At 35.4% G+C, this 20,645-nt stretch overlaps 1 protein-coding gene across 3 annotated transcripts in view; it reads left to right on the forward strand.

Annotated features, from left to right (window-relative positions):
• Positions 1–19,304, forward strand: part of PRKX (protein kinase cAMP-dependent X-linked catalytic subunit) — a 53,270-nt gene extending 33,966 nt beyond the window's left edge. For 2 of the 3 annotated variants that reach the window (XM_069875735.1, XM_069875753.1), the window contains exons 5-8: positions 4,809–4,904; positions 9,098–9,155; positions 11,479–11,556; positions 14,455–19,304. In XM_069875735.1, the coding sequence (XP_069731836.1) occupies positions 4,809–4,904; positions 9,098–9,155; positions 11,479–11,556; positions 14,455–14,580 (358 nt within the window). In that variant the 3' untranslated portion in view covers positions 14,581–19,304. The remainder of the gene's footprint in view (positions 1–4,808; positions 4,905–9,097; positions 9,156–11,478; positions 11,557–14,454) is intronic. The other variant, XM_069875744.1, reaches the window with a different exon arrangement.
• The last annotated feature ends 1,341 nt before the right edge of the window (positions 19,305–20,645 follow it).

Here is a 20,645-nt window from a genome sequence, read left to right on the forward strand (position 1 = left end):
TGCCTTCATCAGTGGAGTAGAATAAATGCAGATGAAAGCAAGGCTCTCCTAGCTTCAGAAGAAACATAGTATGTTTCATCAGTTTTGATCTAGTGGGAGGTGTCCCTGCATATTGCAGGGGGTTGGAATTAGATAATCCTTAAGGTCCCTTCCAACTCAAACCATTCTGTGATTTCAGAGTTGTTAAACTTCTCTTCTGTTACTCAGTGCCTTCTCGCTCCCTAAGTGTGTGTCAGGTTGCCCCTGTGGTCTTTCATTCTGAATCTGCAGCCCCATAGAGCGGTGGGAACAAAAACATCCTTGCATGGATTTATTCATCCTTTTCTGTATACAGTACTCAGATCCGGGTACCCTTGGTGACTCTTGTGTTTGAGCAAGCTTGTCACATTGCTGGAGCAGACAGTTCAGTTGACAGATGATCACCAGAGCTGTATTTGCTGTGAAGAAGTTCACGCAATAGTATCAAAACTTTTCCCCAGGAGAACATTGTTGCTCACAGCTTGCTCTCTTAATGTTGTGAAGGCTTGCACGTGCATTTTTGAGTCTCATGGCAGTTTCTGAACAGAAGAATCCTTAAAATGTGCTAATAGTTCCCTACTGACCCAGACAGGCTTGGCTGACTGGTCTAATAAAAAGTTATTATTTATGTAGGCTGATCTGTGCAGAAGCCAGACTTCACCTTTCTTCCACTGCTCCCTGTTAAGGATGAGCAGCCCAAGTTAGTCAAGCAAAGCCTTGGAGGGTTGAAAGGAGCAAGAGTTTCCCAGCAGCCTTGTTGCTACTATTCATAGTCTAGACAGCATGACATGTGGACGAAAGTGTCTGGTGCTGTAACATTAGCACAGGTGCTTCAGTCTCTCAGCTGTAATCTGAGTGATTCACCTTTCTGCCAAAGTTTTTTTGTAGGATCACTCTGTTTTGTCTCAGTGTAAGTGGATACTGGGTATTTTTGTCTGTACTAGACCTGTAATAGAAACGTAGTTTCCAAAGTTAACTACTGAGTACCCTGATAGTCGAACAAGATCTCATCTCTGGAATCAGTGAGACTTGAAGACGTCAGGGCACTGAAGTATGTCTGGTACATATTCTTCATAAAAAAAGGGAGCAGCTGCAATAATTTCTAGGTAGGATCTTCTGTGTCCTGACGCCATCTGGCTGAAGTGATGACATCTGGATTCCCCCAAGCTTAATATAAACATTTTGGCTGTAGATACTCTTAACCAGTAGAGATAAATTACACGTTGCTAAAAGGCAACTGAGGTCTTACATAGGCTGATTGACAGAGCAGCTGTGTGTGGCAAGTGATTTTGTAATGCTTTTTACTACAGATTTTGTGTAGGCATGCTCTTCATAATCATTGGATGCTGCTATTTAGTTTTCAGTGTTTGGGCAGAGTCGGTAATTCAAGCTGAGACAGGGTCTCCACCTAAGTTTCTTTGTGGGTTTTTTTGTTAGGAGGTTTGGCTTTGTTTCATTGGGGGATGAGGGGGAGCTGTGACATCAGGCATATATGCTTATAGCTTTTTATTAGTTTTTCGCTGTTGTTGTTAGTGATTTAGAGCACTTTTCCTCACCAGATCAGGGTGTGGCTTGACATTTACTGCCAAGTCTTTTAGCGCAAAAACAGTCCTAGGTAACTTTATCCCTTGAAATTCAGGGAAGATTTAAGAAATTATTTGAAAGTGGACAAAGCCTGACTTCAAGACTAAGCTATTGTCTGCAAGGAGATTACTGAAGACATTTGGTAGTTATTTCCTGACATTACTCTCTCTGAACCCCAAAAGCAATTGAAAAGAATTGATAGCTGTGTGCATAAGGAAATGTTGTCTCAAAAAACAAGCAAACAAAACCACACTTTCCTGTTCTGCAGTGTCTTATTTCTTTAACTTAATCTCTAGAGGCCTGTGGAATTCTAGTTCTGCACATACTAGATTTAAGGCAAGGTCCCATTTAGGCTTAAAGTAGTAAAATAATATATGGAGGTGGGGGGAAAACAAGGACAACCAGGGATGAGAAAAAATCTTTACAGAACAGATTAGTAATATCAAGTTCATAGAGTTAATCTAAACAAGCTAAACAAACTGTTAATGGAGAAAGTTGAGAGGTCTGTTTATTTTGAATGAAAGTGTTCTTCTGTGATCTACCATAGAGAAAAATACACTTCTAATTTAGCATTAAATATGTTAGATCATAATTGTAGTGCCATCAGATATGTAGATAGATGAATTTTCTCGTTTAATGAGGGCTTTGTGTTTTTTCGTTTTTGCTTGGTGGTCATGTGTGATGCACTGGCCTATCATTTTAGGTGGCTAATAGTTCCTGTCTACAGTTTCATATTCTCAGACCTGCGTGTTTTATAACTTCTCTTCTTCAGCTAAAACTGTTTGTTGTCTTTGAGACCATTGTCAGTGCCATTGTTATGCATCAGTTAGCAAAAGGAATGGTTTGCAGCTGTTGTCGCATATAGAGAGAATTTTTCTTTTAAACTTCTTTTCAGTTCCTGGAAAAAAATGCATCTGTTTGTGTTTGTGTTAGTGTGCAGACAGTCTGAAACTGAAGGGGGGGAGTTGATTTATTAGGTGGCTTTCAGCACAATACTTACGTTGTTTTGTCTTACAGCTGTGCTGTGTTAAGATTGAAATTTACAAGTAGTATCAAAGTCATTTGGTTTGTCTGTAAGAAAACTTGCAAAATGGGAATAGCTTTCAAAGATTACGTACAGTTCAAAAGCACTTTAAGCAGTATTGCCATTAAATTATTATATAGCCAAATGTAATTTAAATTTCTCTCAAGAACTGTAGACGTCATAACTTTGGATTTTCAAAGTGGGAAAGCAAAGAGCAGTTTAAGCATATGCAAATATGTAAAATCTTATACATACCTTCGATGATTCTTGATGTTTGGAGAAGGGAAGAGGGGAGACCCTGCATTTCATATTGATCTGCTTACTGCAGCTGGAACCTTTATAATACATTGTTACAAAGTCTCATTCTGATTGCTTTATGCATTTATAGGTTCTAATATGTAGTAATATACAAAATGGGAAACAGAACATACTGTACTGTCAGGATGGTTTGGAGACTGCAGCGCATAATGTCGCCTGACTGAAAAAGAAACTCAATATGATAGTTTCTCTGGTGTGGGAAAATTTTCTGCATGTTAAACATCTATCACAATTTCTTAATTTCTTTGTTCTCTAGTGTCAAAGGTTGAATTTATAAAATCACTATTTTTTTCCTCATATTCTAGTTTCTTTCTAGGTGAGACTATTCAGTTTTTCATAATCAAACTACTGCGGCTTTCTGAACACCCACAAATGTTCTTCAGTCTTTCCTTAACCAGATAGTTTTGTCGTGCTTTTCTGTACTTCAAAGTATTCCTGTTTTTTACCTTATGCATACACATGGCTTGACTTAACTATTCTGATGGAATTTAGTTTAGTCTGTGGCTGGATTTTACAGTATTTCAAAGGAAATGCTAATCCACCTGACCATCACCTGAAGAATGAAGAAATTAGTACTTCTGAAAACACTTAGGTAGTGGAAATAATGTATAGTACTTGTTGAGGAATAAACTAGTTTGAGTAGGATAAAATTAGGGAAAGTATATGAAATGAAGAAATGTTGTTTCCATCCTTGTTTGTGCTACCAATGGTTTCAAAATCCACCAGCACTGTATTTTTGTGTTTACACATGCAGTTAAGTTCTCTTAAAAAGTAAGTCTTAGGGAGATATGAAGATATTTTAAATGTTCCACTGCAGTAGTGCTTGGATGTTATGAATATGTTTGATATTCAGAATCTCATTTTTTTTTTCTTTTCCGTAGGGGTTTTGAGACAGAAGCATAGTAAGGGGGATACTTTGATTGTTTTATGGAAGTCAAGGTGGGACTGAGATTAGTGAGTGAGTAGTTAGCTATACCATACCCCTAAAAGGTTTCCTGTGGTAACTTCTAAAAAGGCGTGACTGCCACTCTGAAAACCTGTTGGAACTTGGACCAAGCTGCTTATACTCACTGTACTGGTGCACCCGTACTCTGAGCCTCTTGCAGTAATCAGGGTATATATTATACTAGTAAAGGAAGCACAACAGAAAACTCTCTATTCTTACTGTAGCTGTAAGACAAGAAGTAGTCTGTCTGTTAGCTCATCACTTCATGAAGAACTTTCTAGAAAATAGTAATCATAGAGTTTTAATTGCATCTTGATTTACCGATCATCCTGGGAAGATTAAGAAATAAGTATTTTATCTCGCCAACACAGAAAGATAGTTGCACTTCAACAGAATTTCAAGTCTGTCTCTTTCAAACTTTCTCTGTCAAATTAAGTGCTTGGATTTATGAAGTACAATAAATAACTGAGCTGGACAATCTATTCGTAACACAGCACTTTAGGTAAAGACTAGTGAATAAGGTTATGTCTGCAGCTACTGGACAAAATAAAAAATGATAATGCTGTTTTGGAAAGCATACTCTTGGTTTTATGGATAAAGGTAAAACATTTTTTTGCTTTAACACTGGAAAGTTATTTCATAATTTATGTTCTTATTGTATTTGAGTAACAAAAATCTCTCTGATAGTACTTTGATTTTAATTCTCTATTCAATGTCTTATGTATAAAAATGCTTTCTGTTTTGTAATAGCAGCCTTAACTCAAGTTGTTCTTCAGGTTGATGTTTGAGTGATGATACTCTATCAAAAAGAACTATATAGTCAATGATGTCTGAGGGAAATTACTATGACATTGTACTGTTTAAAAGATTTTTAGAAATGCTTTTTCTAACCTCTAAAAATTTGCTGTATTAAAATAGGTTTCCTCCGTTTTTTGATGACAATCCATTTGGTATATATCAGAAGATTCTTGCTGGCAAAATAGATTTCCCGAGGCATTTGGATTTATATGTAAAGTAAGTTTGTGACTCCCAACACTGTCCTTTATATTTTAAGCACCTCTTGAGCACTATTTCTAAAGGATCTTCATAGAAGACCACATACCAGATTCTGATTTTCTAAAACACTCTGTTGGAAAATACAGATTACATTTATTCTTGCAGTCCAAGTAAAACTTTGTGTTTGATAGACTTCAGACTGGAGATCTGGTTGTAAGATGGTATCTCTGTCTCTTACTTTTCTGCCTAATTTGGAATATTGAATGCTTTTCCACCTTCTGCAAAGCTCATTGGTACAAGATTAGTGCCTGGAAGAGAGAAAAAGAGGAGAAATATGAGGAATAAATTTAAAATGAGTAAAAATTAGGAGAGCAGAATGCAAACACTAAACTATTCCTTTGTATGCAGACATCCAAGTTAAATCATTCAGTGTAATTGCTTGAATCAACTCTCTGATACTTAAGAAATTTCAGTGTAAAATTAACTTGCATTTCTCTCAGCAGTGCCCCAGTTCAATATACAGTATTATATGTGAGTGTGTGGGCTTTTTCATGGTATTTTATAGTCGTTATAGGTGTCTTGCAGATGAAATGCTTTTTTTCCCTATTTAAAAATTACGTAATTCAAATAATTGTTAGTCCACAATAGAACAGAGAAAGTACAATTTTAAACATGAAGTATCTCCTCAGAAGCAGAGATGAGTAACATTTCCAGGTTAATCATTCACACGGTTTTGAAGAAGTGACCTTGGAGATGGTGCTTGCTTACTGTCATCATTCGGTAAATAGAAAAAATGTCATACTGCAAGTCTAATGAAATCTGTCCAACTTTCTCTAGACTTCTATGAATTCTCTTGCAAAAATAATCATTTGTAAGCCTCTATTGAATCATCAGGTGCACTGAATCAAGTATGTCTACATCACCTTGGTCTGACTAGTGTCTCATGTTTGTGTCTGTTCTTACCAGAGTTTTTTCCTTACTGTTTCGATACTGTTTCCAATTTAGTATAATCTCATTGTCTGATCTTCCTATCTCAGTCTGTCTTAGGAAAAATCTGAGTATCTCACATAGTGTTGTGTACACTGAAGTTTAAGAGTGTGACCAGAAGATGAAGAGCTCATATTAGGTTATTATCACTAGCAATCTGTGGTGAAAGTATTTAAAAGCGGAGATGTTGTTAGCTTCTGTTTGTTTTCAACATTCACAGACCAACACTGTTTCTACTACTCATAAGACACCCAGTGCTATGAAATTTCCTACTTGTGGTAGTAAGCATGCATATCTGGGTTTTGCTATTCAGCTTAGACATGACTGCCAATGAATTGTAGGATATGTTAATCAGCATATTCGTTGATCCACCTCCTTCCAAGCTTTTCTTATCCAGATGTTCTTTCAGTATGTGCTTGGCAGCTCATTCCTATTACACTTCTGCCTCCAAAGGGTGTCATGGGATTCTAGCTAGGGCTTTCCTCCTTTCACACCTTGGTTTTGAGTGATCTCATTCATTTTCCTGGCTTCATCTGCTTTCTGCAGTGAGTTGTTGGTATAATGAAACTCTACTGTTCCATCAGCCCCTCTTCCTTTATTGTTAAACCACAGAATGCTGAACTGGATAGTCTTTGACATTTTTGGGCCATTAGCTTAAAGCAAGTGCCAAGATTATTTTGTCTGAAGAAGACAGTCTGCTTTTTACCTTCCTTGCATTCCATGTACTTTCTCTCTTTTCCTATTATCTCAGCAAGGATGAAGATTATCTTGGGTCTTGTCACATCCAGACATTGTCTTAAGTATTGTGCTAGACAGTGTTTACAACAATCGAATTTTAACTCTGCTCTTAGGCAGCAGAAGTGTTTTTCATTTTGAACTCTGATAAAACTTTTCTATGAAGATGTACTACTTAAGCTTACTGGTTGCCATTTCTCTACCCACCTACCCCATCACTTTCCTGCACTTTTTACCTTTTGAATTTGTACCACTTTTGCTTTCCCTCCTGTTGCATGCTGTTCTCTCCCACTTACAATGTGCTGTATAACTGTTGTGTCTCTTGTATAAGTGCTGTTCCTTTTGACTTGAGCTAGCATCTCTTCACATTGCTCTCTACTGCATCCCTTTTGTTAGCTACATTGCAATTCAGTCAGTTGTCCTCCTTGGCGCGTTTGACAATTAGTTCAGATCTCTTCAGAAGAGCAGATTCTGCCATGATAACAAAAATAAATTGACCAACTAGAAGTGCCAAAATAAGACTGTTGGCAGAGTTTTGTGTTACTTCATTTCTGGTAAACATAAGTATTCTTTATGCTCCACATTTCTTTGGCTACTAATGGGTTTATAAGTTATTTATTTTATTTTTTTTTTGCTTTTGTAAACCTTTTTTTTCAAAAACAATTTTGGAAAGTATCAAATGAAATATCATTGCAACAGCAGTTTAATGATTATTTGTCTGGAACGACCTTGATGTAGAATTTCATTTCCCAAATACATGCAGCAACGTATCTATTGGATTGACTTTGACATAATAATTTCTAAATTATCCTTTAGAAACTCTGTAATAAAGCAGCATTAAAATATCTATTACTTGTTTCAATTTAACAGATGTTTGTTCTGTTGAATGCAGAAAATGTCTTCATCTTTAGTGACAGCCCAGTATCACTGAGCAAGCTTATCTCTTACCTGTTCTTTTCCAAGATTAATTTTCGAAGCAAGCCAAGAATGATCTCCCGAGCATTTTCTGGCTATATAGGAATAGGGAACTCCATGATTTTGCTTCAACCATGTAGCATATGAATCAAGTTCTGATTTCTGGACTCCTTTTCAGTCCTACTTTCTTTTAAAGTATGTTTATTGCCATTCTTGAAGCCATCTCCATAAGGAATAGTCTTCTCAGTGAAGAAATAGAAGGAGATGTGTCTATGAAGGTAACTGTGAAGGAGTCAGTTGCATGATTAAATCTAATCCAGACATTGATTGGCTAGAATGATCATAAGAGTTTTATAAACTACTTTCTACCTTGACATTTTTATTATCCTTTTATCTGGCAGTTGAATATTTTTCCAGTTGAATTTTAGAGCCGTACTCCTGCCAAATGCAACAGCTTTTCAAACAGTCTAGCATGTTCACTCACAGAACATATATTCTTTGTACATACGCTTTTGTGATTTCAAGGATAGGTGACAGAATACTGTTTTTGTTTTGGGATAGTAAGTGTTATAGTTAGGGATGGAGAGAGGCAGGTGTGTCAATATGTTTGCATGTTTTTCTGTAAGTAAAGCTATTGGCTTTTTTTAAACCTTCTGCAAAGTTAAAAATTGGGATTAGCCATACTGCATAGATACCCAGCATTTCAGGAAGTATGGCATCTCTCAGGTCTCTTTGAGGCTGTAGAAAGAAGAAGGATGGCTAAACTTTTGTTCTTCCCTGTCACCGGTACTTCACACAATGAGACCAGTATGCTGTTACTCTAGAAAAAAAATAGCAGAATAATTGTTGAGATAAAAAGTAACTGCTTATAGAACTATGAAACCAGTTTTCTCTCTGAACTCATAAGTAATCAAGTTAACTCAATAAATTGTGATACTCGCTTTCTGTTGGATTTTTTGGTGCTTAATATTTAAATTAATTTGCTATTAAAATGGAAATCCTTTGTCTCTAATCCTACGTTTATCTTATAAAAATGTTGATTTAGCTTTATGTGGAACTGTTCAATGAACTAGAATCTCAGGGAATTCTTTTCATTTTCAATTAAATTAAAGCTTATAGATACTAGTTTTAAGAAGTTGACTAGCTCCTCTGTATTTTCTCTGAATATTTATCTGCCACAGAAATTAAATGTCAATGCATAAATTAATGCGTGCAGCTTTATCTGTATTTTTTTATATGTATTAGAGTTGTGTTCTGCCAAGTACCTGTGAGACCCATTTTGAGATCTGGAATGTGCAGCAAAACACAAAAATACAAAAAAGATATGGTACTACTTGGTGGGACAGAGGAGGAGAGAAAGTTTTTCTCCTTTTTCTTTAAAGAGTCTAAAAGGAGCTTGCAAGAATTAAAGTTCCTTTTAACATGTGCTATTCCTTTTTATCTTTCACTGTTAAGTGTCCTAAAATAAGAAGGAAAGGAATGGGTCAACTACACACAGTATTAGCTAGTCAAAGTGAAGTATGCTCATATTCTGTAACATTTGTTTAACAGAGAATGTGTTTTCTTTACTGCAGAGACCTTATTAAGAAGCTGCTTGTGGTTGACAGGACCAGACGATTAGGAAATATGAAGGTCAGTACAAAATGTTAGGTGTGACACAGGAAGGAATTCTGTAAAAAACATATAGAACAGCTTTTCTATGGTTTTTATTTTTAGAAGCATAAAATTGAGATATGTTTTATCATTACTTTGGTGTTGCAGTCCTAAATGCTAAGTTTAACTATGCATTTCTGTAAATTGTAATCCCACTTGTGTAGATTAATGCTATCCTTCATGATAGTTTCCCTCACTCTTAGCACAAGAAACATGGTGCTAAGTCCTGTTGGACAGGGCATGAGTTTATATGATTCTGTCTTTGGAGGAGTTTAATCCTAGAAGGAACACTACTGGAATTTGAAGCTTAAAAATTGTTTTAAAGAATATAGAGGTTGTTGTAGTACCTTGATGCTTGGTCATTATACTGACAATTTGGTGGTAGGGCTGATTCAGCACAGTCAAACAGTCGTCTTCACCAGGGAGAATTATCCATCCTATTCAGAACAGACTTCTGAAGGCAATAGCTTACTAGTCAAAAATTCTCTTATATGTCTTGGGAAGTGTTCCAGCCTAGCTCAGAAATACATCTGTGTTGCCTCAAGGAGGAATACAAAGCAATCCTGTGAATTCTGTGAGATGTCTTGATGTGGTACTACTGTTAATGCCAAAAAGATGACAGCTGTATTACAAACTTATTTGAATCTGCAGCTGTGCAGTAGCTGTGGTTGGTAGTGCAGCTGGAAATTAGCTGCATGTGAACTAATTCAGGTACTTGGCTAGCCTGTTAAGAGCGCCACAAATGCTCTCAGTGTAGGTTAATTTACCCTTCTGACAGAGTAAGTTAATCCTATATTCAATAACTTGTTATTGCAGTGTTGCAAATACCTTAATTGGCTTGTATAATCCTTTAGTTCTTGAAAGACAGATAAAATTTCCATTTCCTTGAGCAGGGGAGGTTAAAGGTTTACTTCTTTGCATAAAGCACAGTTTATAGTGAAGAAGGTAAAAGACGCACAGTCATCCAGGTTCCTTTAACATATTGATGTAACTGTAGATGCTAGAACCTGCTGTCCGAAGTTCTTTTTCAGAGCCTTTTATGGCACTAACTTAGATTGGGGAAAAAAGCTAGGAATTAAATGTTTTTCTTGTCCTTCAGAATTATTTGCATTGTTTTTCAGGGGGGTTAAAAACAAACTTCTGTAAGCTGAAAGCTCAACATTATTGAGCAGTGAAAGCATCTGTATCTTTTGAGAGTTTTGAAGGAAAAGAAAATAGAAAGCAAATCTTGGTTTATTCAAATGTGGGGTTTGGGAAGTGTGTTTGGCTGGCTTTGGGGGTTTTTAGTCTGTGGTTGTTTTGCTGTGTTTGGGGTTTTTTCTCTATAATTTGCTAAAATGTCAAAATAAAAAATAGTTTCAATTAGGAGCAAGATTGAGGCAGTAGGTCAGTCTTAAGTGTGATCCTTTTCCATAGTTATAGTTGGCTTAAAAATATTTAAATTCCATTGGGCATTTTCTGGTGAAGCATTCAGTTGGATCTGCTTTTGAGGGAACTAGATGATAAATTATTCTTTGTTGCATTTTTGGATATGGGCATGGATAGTTCTACTCCATATCAGTCTGAAAAAAACAAATGCATGGTATGTTTCTTTCCATGGAACTGCATGTGGTATGAGCTTGAGTGCTGTGCATTAAAACTGAGATTAGGCCTGAGACAGAGAACCAGCTGTTTTTCCCCACTGCTTAAAGCATTCAGGATGAGTCTATGCTTGAACCAGGCTTCATCTGCGGAGGGGAAGGAAGGAAAAAAAAAAGAGACATTTTCATTCTTTCAAAATAGTCAGCCCAGAGAGAATAATCATTACGCGACAAACACATCTTTACCCATATATTTAAAATAAAAAAAAAAAGGGTTTATATATATACTTCTGTAACAGTACTGAGTACGTCTTGTTCAGTATTAAACCTCTGTGGTGTTTGATTAAACAGCATGCTTCCCAGACATGATTTTTATTTAAGATACCATCAAACCTCAGTTATTTTTTTTTAACTCAGCGTAAGAATTAGGAAGTATATGTGAATAAGAGACATTCTCTACAATGTTGGAGAAAACAGAAGTAAATAGAACTGCAGTGATTTTTTTTAATAAACTGGATCTTATTGCTGGAAATCAGGATTGCTAAGGAAATAGCAATATGAATTTATGCTGTAGGAACTTCTAATGATTATCACCTCAGGAAAGAAGAGTGGTTGGATGGACCATTAATCTGCTTGATACCACAGTTCTTACGGTGAAATACATGACTTGGCATACATAAAACTTTGTAAATATATATTTTTTTTAATGTTTTTCTTTAAAGAATGGAGCAGATGATGTGAAGAGACACCGGTGGTTCAGGTCTATAGATTGGGATGCTGTACCTCAAAGGAAACTAAAGGTATATTCTGCAAAATACTGTATAGGACGTTGCAACAAGAAATCATTGTTCATTTAAGCTGATCTGTTAAGGTTTTGTTGCCTTTTGCATGTGTGTGTTCAGATGTATTTATGAGCACACATGAATATGCACACATCAATAATTGCATGCATTTTTGCCCTTTTACACTGCAGAATTAATTACATAAAATCCCTGCTTTGTTTTTGTTTTGCCGAATTTGATTAGCTAATACAATACTTTATTTTCAGTTTCAGGGTTTTATAAGTAATTAATTGCTAGTTCTAGGCTTTATATTTTTGTGACAAGTTCAGTTCAGGTAAATGCTTTAATAAAATGTAAAGCATATAGGAGCAGAAGGAATAGGGAGGGTAAGAAAGGATTTATTAATGTAATTCTAACTTACTTTTTAACAGCACTGAATTCTAGTATTACATGAAGGCAGATGTTTGTGAAAGCTATCAACACAGTAAAATGCTTTTAAAAGTCTTCTGGAAGTAGAACTCCTTGCTTGCTTTCTTAAAGCTTTAAGTAGTACTGTTACTTACAGGAGTGATTTTCAGTAATATATGTTGCTATTTGCAGTCAGCGGAGTGCCAATTACATATTTGTGTTTCCTTTTCCTAGCATTAGTGTTTTACAATTAATTTCTGGCTAATTACCTTAAATCAAGTTCTTGCAAAATATATAAGAAATGAAAATGTTATTGATGAATTCTTGTAGGCCACATCCCAATACAAAGCTGTAGGTGACTTTTTTCTTTAAAAAATGTAAAATTATATTGTTTTATATGTGTGGTCTCGGTTTTTTTAATTAGTACAATCATTTATGATTTATCTACTGCAATCAAGGCACATTTTTCACATTATTTACTGTAAATTTTGTCTCACAAATCTGCAAAGAACACAGGCTGGATGATGATGTGTTTTATACAATTTTAACTCTGAAGTTTGACAGCCTACTGTATTAACTAATAAATGACAAACAAATAGATTTAAAATCTGAATGTTAGAGGTACAAATCAAAAGTCTTGGGTCCAAAAATCCTTTGTGTTGCATTTTTATTTACAAAAAAAGTGACACTACGGCATTCTGGTTATAATGACTCCAAAATTTGTTTCTTAATCTTTGTGATGGTTATTTTAAGCTTTTAGAAGATGAGATGCTGCTTAATTATGCTTCAAAGCAAGGATTGGAATTGGGTCAGAAGTCTACTTTGTTATTTCTAGAGGCAGCTAGATTCCTCAGAATTAGTTTTCACAGTCTCACTCTTATTTAATACTGATGAGATTGAAAACATAATGGATGCAATGCTCCATTTTCTCTGTGAAAAGTTTGAATTGAGCTATTGTACAAATGAAGCATTGATTCATGGTCCTAATAAGTTTTATATAAATATATTTATTATATAAATAACAGTAATGGCTGAAAGATAGAAAATAATCATCTTAATCTAAAAAAGAGGATTTTCCCTTATTTTCTTTTTTTTTCTTTTTTTTGTGGGTCATGTCACAAAACTAAGTTTCTTGACAAAATGTTTACAAGGAGGTGAGGGTACCAGGCATTGACCACAATGGAGCAGACAGTCTTCTGTAGCAAAATAGTTCCTGTACCTTTTCTTAAGCATCTGGGCAGTATACTGTGACTGCCACATGCAAAAGTAGGACTTAATTTTGGCTGAAGCTTAAAAGTACCATCCCTCAGGGACCCTTTCTTTCCAATTGAAAACCTGCTGGTGGCATTGTTTCAAACTGAGAAGCCCAAAAGATCAGATGGAGCTAATGGAAGCCAGACCTTTATCTTTTTGAGGAGATGCAGAATAACATTTTGTTGTACTTTAGAGTTCTGCCTGTGGTATGACTTTTATTAGCCAGTTTGGTGATTGTCTGTAAGGTTTTCTCATCCTGAAGTGTTTTGTTGGACTCGTGACAATAGTTAAGTTTTCTTTTAATGAGAAGGGGACAGAGAGGTGAATGTCTCTTGAGAGAAGAAAAAGGGTTTGCCCTACATTAACTCCTTCGATTACTGAAATGTTCCAGAAAGGAGCTTTATCTCACTGACTGTGACCAGAAGGGCAGAGTAATGTTGATGCTAGATATAAGACAAGGAAGAACTACAGGTGCTGTGAAGTTGGTGGGCAATACTAAGAATTCAAAAGTTTCTCTGAGAAAAAAAATAGAAGAGATATTTCTCTCAGCACTTGCAAGTTTCCTTAAAAAGATCTATTTGAATTAATATGCTTTTACAGATGTCCTTGTGAAATGAATTTTTACAGTGTGATGATTTATATGATTGAATTGATTGCTAAGCTAGGAGAATGCGTAATAGGTACTGTGAGGCATGAGCAAATTAGTAATTTCAACCTCATTAAAACAATCAGTTTATTTGAAAGCAATGAAGAGGAGTATTTCTCCTTCAACTGGAAAGCAGTTGTGCACAGCGCTGTCAAGACTTTTTCTTAGTTAAAAGGAAGCTGATGCGATTACACCCCTTTTTGCTCATAGGCCACAGAAGAGGGGCTGAGTGAGGAGGGAAAGTGGCAAGATGTGCTGTAACAGCATGTCACAACCTGGCACATGCCTGGAAGCTTAGTTGTAGTAATCTTTCACAGCAGTTACATTCAGTAGGCAAAGTAGCTAGATCTTGAGTGCTAAATAAAAGAGGTATGTGTATTGTGTCTTTTAACCACAATATTTAACTGCAACGTAGACAAAGCATAGGAACATGTCTCTGTCGCTGCATATTTTCTCTCATATTCCATTTGTTGTTAGTGAAAAAGGTCAACTTTTATGAATATGTACCTATTCTGTTTAATCAGTCTTTTACAGAGTTTCTGCTTTAATATGAGAGGAGCTGATTGAGGAAATTGTAGTAACATTCCTGTTGTGCTTTGTCTGACCAGCCTCCCATAGTACCAAAGGTATCCAATGATGGGGATACTTCCAATTTTGAAGCTTATCCTGAAGATGACTGGAACAAGATACCTCCGGTACCCCCTAAAGATCTAGAAATTTTCAAGAACTTCTGAGTGTGACATCTACACTGGATGGGGTATGTCCAGACATCAGGAATCCTGTTCAGAACATTGCAGGTCTTTGAGAGCTGTATGTAGAAATCACATCTTCGGATGCATAACAGGGGTTAATACTTCCTTACAGCTCATAAAACCAACATAAAGCACAGCATTAGATAGCATAAAGTAAACTGTTGAAATAAAATATTGTGAAGTGGGCTTACAGAATGGTGAAGGTTATTTATCACACAGGCTTTGGTGGGTTTGTGAACCATTATTTTACACAAGTGTGTATCCATAGCTGAATAATGCACACAGACGTACAAACGTATCACCAATTTCAAGACTGGGGAAGAAAAAAAAAAAAGCTAATGAAAGCTAGAGATTTTTACCTCTTTTTAAATAACTAAAAAGGATACTCAGAGGCATGTGAGCCATAAGTACCTAGGCGGAACAGCAGATGTTCTACAGAATCTAGGAGAAAACTGATTTTCTAGTTAAACAGTATCCACAGCACTATCTCTTCTTGCAAGACTTGGACAAAAACACCATTTAAAGTAATGTCACATTTTGCTGCATGCAGAATATGGTAGCAGTTGCAGTTGGATCATGCTTCTAGCTGCTTTTAAAAAACTAAATCTTGGAAAGAGAAAGCAAATATTGACTCAAATGAGAAGTAACAGTTTGGGATTTACCCCTTGTAAGCTGTCTTTCTGAAACTGGCTAAACATTTCTGAGGATTGAAAGTGATGAAGAGTTATTTGGTCCTTAAAACTTCTGTAATACAGTATTAAAAGCAATTATCTAGATGTATTTGACTGGTAAGCAAATGTGATTGTTCTTGATTGCAAGTTTTATATATTAAAAATTAAGACAAAAGCTAGAGGAAAAAGATTGTCAGATTAATTCTTTACCCTGGATTCTGTTTTATTACTGTGATGGGTTGATACTTGTCATTCAATTCACATGCTCCACTTTGTATTTTGTGTTCCTTTTCCATTTTTTTTTTGTCTTAGAAACTGGAAGGAAATGGAAGTGCTAAGAGCAAGTCTGAAGAAAAATGGAGTTTATATGTAAATGAAGACTTTGCGAATAAGAATGATAACACATTCAGATATGTTTATTAGTATATAGTAAATATATAAAGAGTTGGAGGCAGGCAAGAATTATTTTTTCCTGCAAATATTTGACTTTAGTTTACTATATTGTAATATTGATAGTCTACTCTGAGGTAGACTCTCTAAAATGGTGTATTTGAGGATTTTTTTTTCCTTAACTTATGGTTTAGTTAAGTTTCCTGCTATTCCCGGATGCATTTTGCATAGATAACTCATAGACTTTATTTTATAAGTTTATACTAACCTTGTGTAATTAAAAGCACAAATTAGTATATATGTATATAATGAATACAGTACAACTAAAGCACAGGAGCTGTGCAAAGATGTAAATTTTTGTACTTTGCAGAGTCTATGATTTTTATTTTTCAAATAATGTTTTTCAAGAAGTTCTCTAGGAATAAAAATCTTAAAAGGATAAATGAGTTTTTCGTCATCTTATATACATTTTATAATTCTTTGTAAAAAATAATTAAGTTTTAAAAAAGGTTTGTACCTAATATTTCCAATGCCTCACACTTGCAACCATAGTACTTGAAAGCAGAGAGACAAGGGCGTATTTTATTGTTGAGTAAGGTACATCTTCATGGCTAATTTATTGTGTTCTGTTACAATGCTGTCTCTTTACAAACCAGGATATTGAGTGATTAGGCACTGTCTGAAATGAGATTCCTCGCATGAAGACTCTCTATAAACATGTAATTCAGTGCATACTGATAAAAGGGCTTTAACTGGCTCTGACAGTTGTTCTCTCTTCTCTTGAGCCATAACACATATTTTCATTATTGAAATAGCTGTTGCTGAATGCTTGGTACTTCAGAATATCAGAGGGAAGACTGAATATATATTAAAGCCTAATTTTCCTGCTTCTACTTTTGGAAATGTCCTAAAGCCTCTGCTGCCAGGAATCCCACATGTACAGAGTTCAAACCTTAGATGTAAGGAGTCTCATTTTTCATCCTGTATTAACGTCTTTCTTGTAGCTTGAGTACACTGTTTGTAGGACGTATTTGTGATACTGCTTCATTTTAAGTAGAACAAAATGTCAGTATGTGTGTTTGTATGTACCTTTGTATACAAATACACATAAACATGAAGGTGGATTGTATACAAGTCAAGATCTTTTTTTAGGGTTCTTTGGTGTTACATATTGTGATACTTCTATTAATATAGGGAATTTGATTTTGAAGTGCTTCAATTTAAAAAATAAATATATAAATAAATAAATGTTGTGGATTTAGATAACTTCTAGTGAAATTGTGATATTTAGACCAAAATTTTTTTTCAAAAGCACGTTGGCTCACTGGAGTTCTGCTACTCTGACTGATGGTGTTTCAGAAAACTGTTAAGGTGGATCATGTAGTTTCTCCCACAAACTGCTGTCCACATTTTTAATCTGAAATACCATAAGAAATATAGGCCAGAGTTTTGTGTTTCTGAACTAATCGTGAATGTTTATGAAGTAGATATTCTAGTAATTGCTGATGAAATTACCATGTTTATAATTTTATGACAGATCTGCAGCTGGAGTCCTTTCACGGACAAGTGACCTCAATTTTCTTTTGTTTAGCCCTGAACAGTACAGAAGTGCAGTTGAGAACTTGCAGCTTAGATGTATTGCTTCATAAAGCAAGTCTTAACTTTAAGAGGTTGCATAACTTTTTGCAAAAATGCACAATGTGTAACAAGACTGCGATACTTCAAAGTGGTAATTCTAGAATATCACAAAGTCATCTTGGTGTTGTGCAAGTGCCACAAGATGATGGCCCCAGCTGCCACTCAGTAAAGACTGTGTGGGAATGTATAATGAAATTGAGAAAAATCCACAGAAAGTAATTATTTTATCCTGTAAAATTACCTTATTCTCTTGAAAAAAAAACATATGTGGCCCACTGTATTTATATCTGTGCAATTAATCATTCCAAATCAATTGAAAAAACTGAAGCACATAAAATGCAGCTTACTTTGTCTAAGGGAAGCACAGTTCAGGGGTTTTCTTTAATGTGTAAGCTTACAGTATTTTATGGAATCTGAGTACTATAAAAACAACTTCTTAAAATGTGCATACTGTAACGAGCAAGTGAGGTAATATTTTTTTCTTTATTTCTTTTCAAATTTAAAAACTGCACTGTGTTTAAGTCTTCATAGTTGGGGAAATTAAGTTACATTTGACTAATGTGCCACATTGGTGGTTAAAAGTTTTGAATACTTGAGCAAGAGAAGATAGTGGATTTTCCTTTTATTAATCTTATCCATTGCTGGCAGTGGATGCATGGACACTCATTGTGATAGACTAGAGAAACAAATACAAACAAATACAATCTTGTTATTAATGGTAATTCTTGTCTTTACGTTGTTTCCTGAGCCATGTGTACATTTGCCTAACTACTGACCTCGTCAGCATGCTTTCTAGTACAAAACTCCTTTCAGATTTTTTTAATTAAAAGTTTTCAAGCATTATTTTAAGTGATCAGTTATTTTCTCTACAGTCTTGAACTTAATGAGCTATTATTACCTGCCCTTTTTATTTATTTGCACATGTGAATTTATTTTAAGTCATTGCTAGGATTTCATGGCCTACTAGTGTAGTTTTGTCTGAGTCCACAGTTACACACTGCATTAAATACTCTGGATTTATGGGGTTTTTAAGCAGACTAGAACACTTTTTATTTTCTGTCCAAGTATGGTACTCTCTGAAGTTCGTTTTTTTATGTTTGCTTCTATTAATGTGTGGTTTTGCATATAGACTGTTGCATAAGGACTGTTTTCTTCCAAGAGCCCATAGGCCTTTGGTGTTCTGCTTCAGTGAACAAGAATGTTAAACATTAAAAATCAACCTTTATTTTTGAGTTTTTGATATATATATATATATATATTTTTAATTGTCCAATGTGAGATTTTAAGTGATAAACATGCATTGTAAACTCAATTGCCTTGTAACCAAATGATAAAAAATGCTTCATGATTTCAGTGGAGAACATGCTGTAGATTTTCTTGTAAATTAGCTTGATCAATGAATATGTATGCTACTGAGCTTTAACTAATGTGATCTTCCACTGTAGAAATTCATTGTTAATTGATCAAATATAGGTACTAAACTGTGTTTAAATGGATGAACAGGGATTTCGCAGTTTTGAAAGCAATTAAGATATGGCTGTTCCTCAGCCCACATGCTTGCCATTCAGAAGAGTTAAGATGCAGTGCTTCCTATGCTATAGAGTTATTTTTCAGCTTTCAATGACTGTGGCATGATTCCATTTTGTACTGTACTGTGTACAGACTTCCCATGTTTTGCACTTTTCTATGGCAAACGTTGACTGCTTTATAAATACTCAGTTCTGTAAGTACATAGTGATAGTGGTAGCAGGCATTTGTGTACTGCATAATCAGTTTGAACTGCTAGACTTGCGAGGTTAACTTAGACTAACGTATGTTGCTGATTGCTTGTTGTAGCTCACATGTATAAGCGCTGTTCGAAGTTACAAAGTCAGCCCTCATTGCACAATGAAAATCACTGTGATCTGTACATAAACCCTAGTAAAATTTTATTGCTGTTTAATTTATGTTATATCTGTCAAATCTGGATTCATTTAATAAACCTTTATATCTTTTTAAATGTTTAAACCTAGTTTGCTTCAGTTTATGTTGGGAGACAGAAGAATTCTTCGTCCAAAAAAATAATGAAAGGGAGAGGAGAGGAACAGGAAAACAACTGTTACCTCTTTTCAGGAGTTTAGTCTTTCCAGACCAAAAAGAATTTTGGTTGCTGTGGAAGGAGCACCAAAAATTATACTTCCAAATTAATTTCAGGTAGTGCACCAATAATGAAAAGTGTTAACTTGGACTTCTCATTAAACTTCGATTATATGACCCTAATTGCTTTGACATTTTCACAGCTTAATGACCTGAACATTGTCTGGAACACTATTTTCAATCTGTTTCTTTAAACATCACAAAATATTCTTATGATGTGTTGTCGTTTGAGCTAAAGTAAAATATGTTTCTAACTTCAAGCTAAGCCTTCTCCAAATAATTTCATTTTCTGAAAGTTAGCAGCATATTTTTTCAGGCATGGTTTCTGTCTATAAGTGATAAAAGGGGTATTGGTATGCAGAAAGGCTATTGCTTATCCTTCATCCTATAGAAACCAAGGCCATCTTTGAGCTGGTGAAGTGCGGTAAGTCAGAGAGGCAAAGAAAAGGCCGCATTTGCAGGAATAGGCAGACAGGATGGGTGACCCCAAACTGACCAGCAGAGTATTCCATCCCATGTAGGTCATACTCACTATAAAACTAAGGGATCATGAGGGTCACTGTCTGTTCTTCAATGGACAACATCCAGTGAGGACCTCATCTGTCTTTTTGCCCTGATCCTGTATCCTTGTGTTCCCGAGTCCAGCTCCCTCCTGCCACTGAGTCCAACCTGGGACCATTTCCCTGTGCCTGCTCGGCAGCATCTATGGTTACGTAGTCATCGGCGTTGGGGAGATGGGGGGCAATTTTTATATATATATATATATTTTTTTTTTTATATATATATATAATTATTTTCTTATTAATAATATTTTCCTTATTGTTTTCATTAAAGCTATCTTAGTTTCCAATCCACAAAGGTTTTTTTTCCCTCATTTCCCTTTCCCTGGATGGGGAAAGGGAATTGAGACCAATTGCTCATGTTTTAGCTGCCGTTCAGGCTAGGCCAGGGCTAAACCGTGACATGCTAGGCACACCTACCTAAACCTATATTTCATCTTCCGTCCAAAACTTCAAATGTCCTATTTTAATAAAATTCATTTAGCTGTTGTGTTAAATTACTTCTCTCAGGTCAACTGTATTTTATTTCTTACCCACCAGATAGCTTAATCTTGAGGAGGTAATTATGTGTGGAACCAACTGAACATAGTTTGGACTAGTTAAGGGTTGTTGTTTTTTTAACACAGAACTTTGTGCTTTCTTTCTGCCTGAC

This window comes from Phaenicophaeus curvirostris, chromosome 1 (genome assembly GCF_032191515.1).
Source record: "Phaenicophaeus curvirostris isolate KB17595 chromosome 1, BPBGC_Pcur_1.0, whole genome shotgun sequence".
Lineage (NCBI taxonomy): Eukaryota > Metazoa > Chordata > Aves > Cuculiformes > Cuculidae > Phaenicophaeus > Phaenicophaeus curvirostris.